General features: G+C 72.6%; 2 protein-coding genes across 3 annotated transcripts in view; one reads left to right on the forward strand and one right to left on the reverse strand.

The window, feature by feature from the left end:
- AP1M2 (adaptor related protein complex 1 subunit mu 2) overlaps window positions 1-2,523 on the reverse strand; it is a 6,728-nt gene extending 4,205 nt beyond the window's left edge. The window contains exons 1-2 of the mRNA XM_041409642.1: window positions 2,393-2,523; window positions 71-227 (exon numbers count right to left, since the gene is read on the reverse strand). Of these exons, the coding sequence (XP_041265576.1) occupies window positions 71-170 (100 nt within the window). The 5' untranslated portion in view covers window positions 171-227; window positions 2,393-2,523. The remainder of the gene's footprint in view (window positions 1-70; window positions 228-2,392) is intronic.
- A 107-nt stretch (window positions 2,524-2,630) lies between these two features.
- Window positions 2,631-2,845, forward strand: part of SLC44A2 (solute carrier family 44 member 2) — a 9,174-nt gene continuing 8,959 nt past the window's right edge. For both annotated transcript variants that reach the window (XM_041409644.1, XM_041409643.1), the window contains exon 1: window positions 2,631-2,813. In XM_041409644.1, coding sequence (XP_041265578.1) covers window positions 2,777-2,813 — 37 coding nt within the window. In that variant the 5' untranslated portion in view covers window positions 2,631-2,776. The remainder of the gene's footprint in view (window positions 2,814-2,845) is intronic.

Below are 2,845 nucleotides of genomic sequence, written 5' to 3' on the forward strand. Positions count from 1 at the left end.
GGGCGCACCGGTGGGTCCCCGAGGCTGGGGAGGGGGTCCCGGGGAGGGGAGGGGTCTCCTGGAAGGATACAGTACAGGTTGGCGTGTTTGATCCACAGGAAGTGGACGTGGCCGTGGGTCAGGACGGGGGTCAGCGTGCCCTCCTCCTCCCGCTGCAGCAGGACCCCCATGAAGTTCTCGATCTCCCCCAGCCCCACGTCCCCTTTGTAGTTGCGGCTGATCAGCGGCTGTGGGGTGACGGGGAGGGGGCGTCAGAAATGGGGACGCCCCCTCCCCCAAAAAAAAAAACAAAAACGCTCACCCCACCTCGGGGGTCACGGGGGTCACCGCCACTGACCTTGGGTGACCTTCAAGGGCAGAGGGGACACGGGGGTGTCCCCCCACCCCGGTGACCCCCGGCAGGGTTTGGGGTGGCCGTGGCAGGGTGTGGGGGGGGTGTCACACCTGGAACACCCCCTCCCCAAAAATCCTGGGGGTCACGGGGGTCACCGCCACTGACCTTGGGTGACCTTCAAGGGCAGAGGGGACACGGGGGTGTCCCCCCACCCCGGTGACCCCCGGCAGGGTTTGGGGTGGCCGTGGCAGGGTGTGTGTGGGGGGTGTCACACCTGGAACACCCCCTCCCCAAAAATCCTGGGGGTCACCGCCACTGACCTTGGGTGACCTTCAAGGACAGAGGGGACACGGGGGTGTCCCCCGGCGGGGGGTGGCGGGGGTCTCACCTTCCCCTTGAGGTCCAGGATGAAGAGGGCGGAGGCGGCCATGGCGCCCGCGCGGCACCGTCACCTCCGGCACCGTCACCTGCCCAGGTGAGCGGCTGCGCCCGCGGCCGCGCGGGGCCTTAAAGGGGACGGCCCAGCCCCACCGTCCCACCCCCCGCCCCCTGGTATTGCCCGCCTTGGGGGTCGCTGAGCCCCCCGATCCCCTGTGGCCGCCCATGAGGGGTCTCCACATCCCCCCCCAAACCATCAGATTCCCCACCCTGGGTGGTCCCTGCACCCCCAGACCCCCGCAGCCCCCACGGGAGGGTCCCGAACCCTCACATCCTCCCCTCTGGGGGGTCCCCGCACCCCCAGACCCCTCCCGGGGTCTCTGTACGCCAACATCCCCCACTCTGCATGGCCCCCCAAAGCCCCCAGACCCCCGCATTCCCATCGGGGTGTCCCTGCACCCTCAAACTCCCACCCTGGGGGATTCCCGCACCCCCAGACCCTCCCGCCCCGCATCCTCCGGTCCCGCCGGAGCCCCGGGCGGGGCGGGACCGGCCCCGGGACCGGCCCCGGGGGCGGATCGGTGCTGAGGGCCGGGCCCGGAGCCGCCCCGCCCGCAGCCACAGCCCCGGGGGTACGGGCAGCTACCGGGGGGGGGTCCGGGGGTACCGGGGGAACCGCCCAGAACCGCCATGGACCGGGCCGCGGGCAGGAGGCACCGGAACGGCGATTACGGTACCGAGCATCCCCCCGACCCCGCCCGGGGATCCCCGGCAGCCCCCGGGTTTGGGACCCCCGGCTTTGGGAACCCCCAGACCACGCTCCCCGTCAGCCCCCGGCTGTGGGACCCCCGGGTTTGGGAACCCCGGGTTTGGGAACCCCCAGACCACGCTCCCCGTCAGCCCCCGGGTTTGGGACCCCCGGCTTTGGGAACCCCGGGTTTGGGAACCCCGGGTTTGGGACCCCCGGCTGTGGGACCCCCGGGTTTGGGACCCCCGGGTTTGGGAACTCCCAGACCACGCTCCCCGGCAGCCCCCGGCTTTGGGACCCCCAGCTTTGGGACCCCCGGATTTGGGACCCCCAGCTTTGGGACCCCCGGATTTGGGACCTCGCAGATTTTGGGCACCCTCAGTGTTTTTTGGAGACCCCCGCCTCGGGACCCCTCAGGTTTAGGGTCCGCAGGTTTGGGGTCCCGCAGGGGGTCCAGACCCTTCAGGATCGGGGATCCCCCCTGGTTTTGGGGGGTTTGAGACCCCCTCCCAAATCTGAGCACACGCAGGTTCAGGGACCCCCGAGGAGGCGGCAGGGGCGGGGACCCCGCACGCTTTGGGGGCTGTGCCGGGGGTCTCGGGGGTCCCGGGGGTGTCCGGGATGGAGGGAGGCAGCACCGGGACCCCTCCCCGTGTCCCCCACCCCGTTTTTCCCGGGCGGGGGGCTCCCCCCGGGCCGGCCTTTGTTCCGTGAGCGCGGGGGGGCCCCCGCAGCCCTGACATCACCGGCGGCCTATGGGCGCCGGGATTCCGCCGCCGCTGCCGGTGATTTATTTACCCCGATATAACCGGGGCGGGGATGGAACCGGCGTCACCGGGAGGGCGTGGGGGGGCTGGCACCGCCCGCCCGCCCTTTCCCGGCACCGACCGGACACTTCCCGCCCGTTCCCGACCTCTGGACTGGGTGCGCACCCGGTACCGCTACCGGAACTCCTCGGTTCTCCCCGGTGCCGGAATTGCCCGGTAACCTCGGGACCGGAGCTCCCCCCCGGTGCCCCCCACCGGTGCAGGAGTCGGTTCTCAGCGGAGCCCCCCGCTGCCGGTGCCGCTCCCCCCGGTGTCCCCCCCGGTGTCCCCCCGGTGTCCCCCCGGTGCACCGCGCGGCCGGTGCTCTCCGGGGCGGGGTTTGGGCCACGTTCGTGCCCCGGAGGGCGGATTTTGGGGGGGGGGCCGTGACGGAGGCGGGGTCGCCTGAGCCCAGCCCAGCCCAGCCCGGCCCAGCCCAGCCCGGCCCGGCGCGGACGGGAACGGGAACGGGAACGGCGGCGGCTCCGGGGGCTCGGGGCGCTCGCCGGGATGGGGGGACACGGGGACAACTACTACGGCAAGCACGGTAACGGCACCGGGGGGGCTCGGGGGGCATCT

Source organism: Onychostruthus taczanowskii, unplaced genomic scaffold (assembly GCF_017590055.1).
Source record: "Onychostruthus taczanowskii isolate IOZ18803 unplaced genomic scaffold, ASM1759005v1 scaffold303, whole genome shotgun sequence".
Lineage (NCBI taxonomy): Eukaryota > Metazoa > Chordata > Aves > Passeriformes > Passeridae > Onychostruthus > Onychostruthus taczanowskii.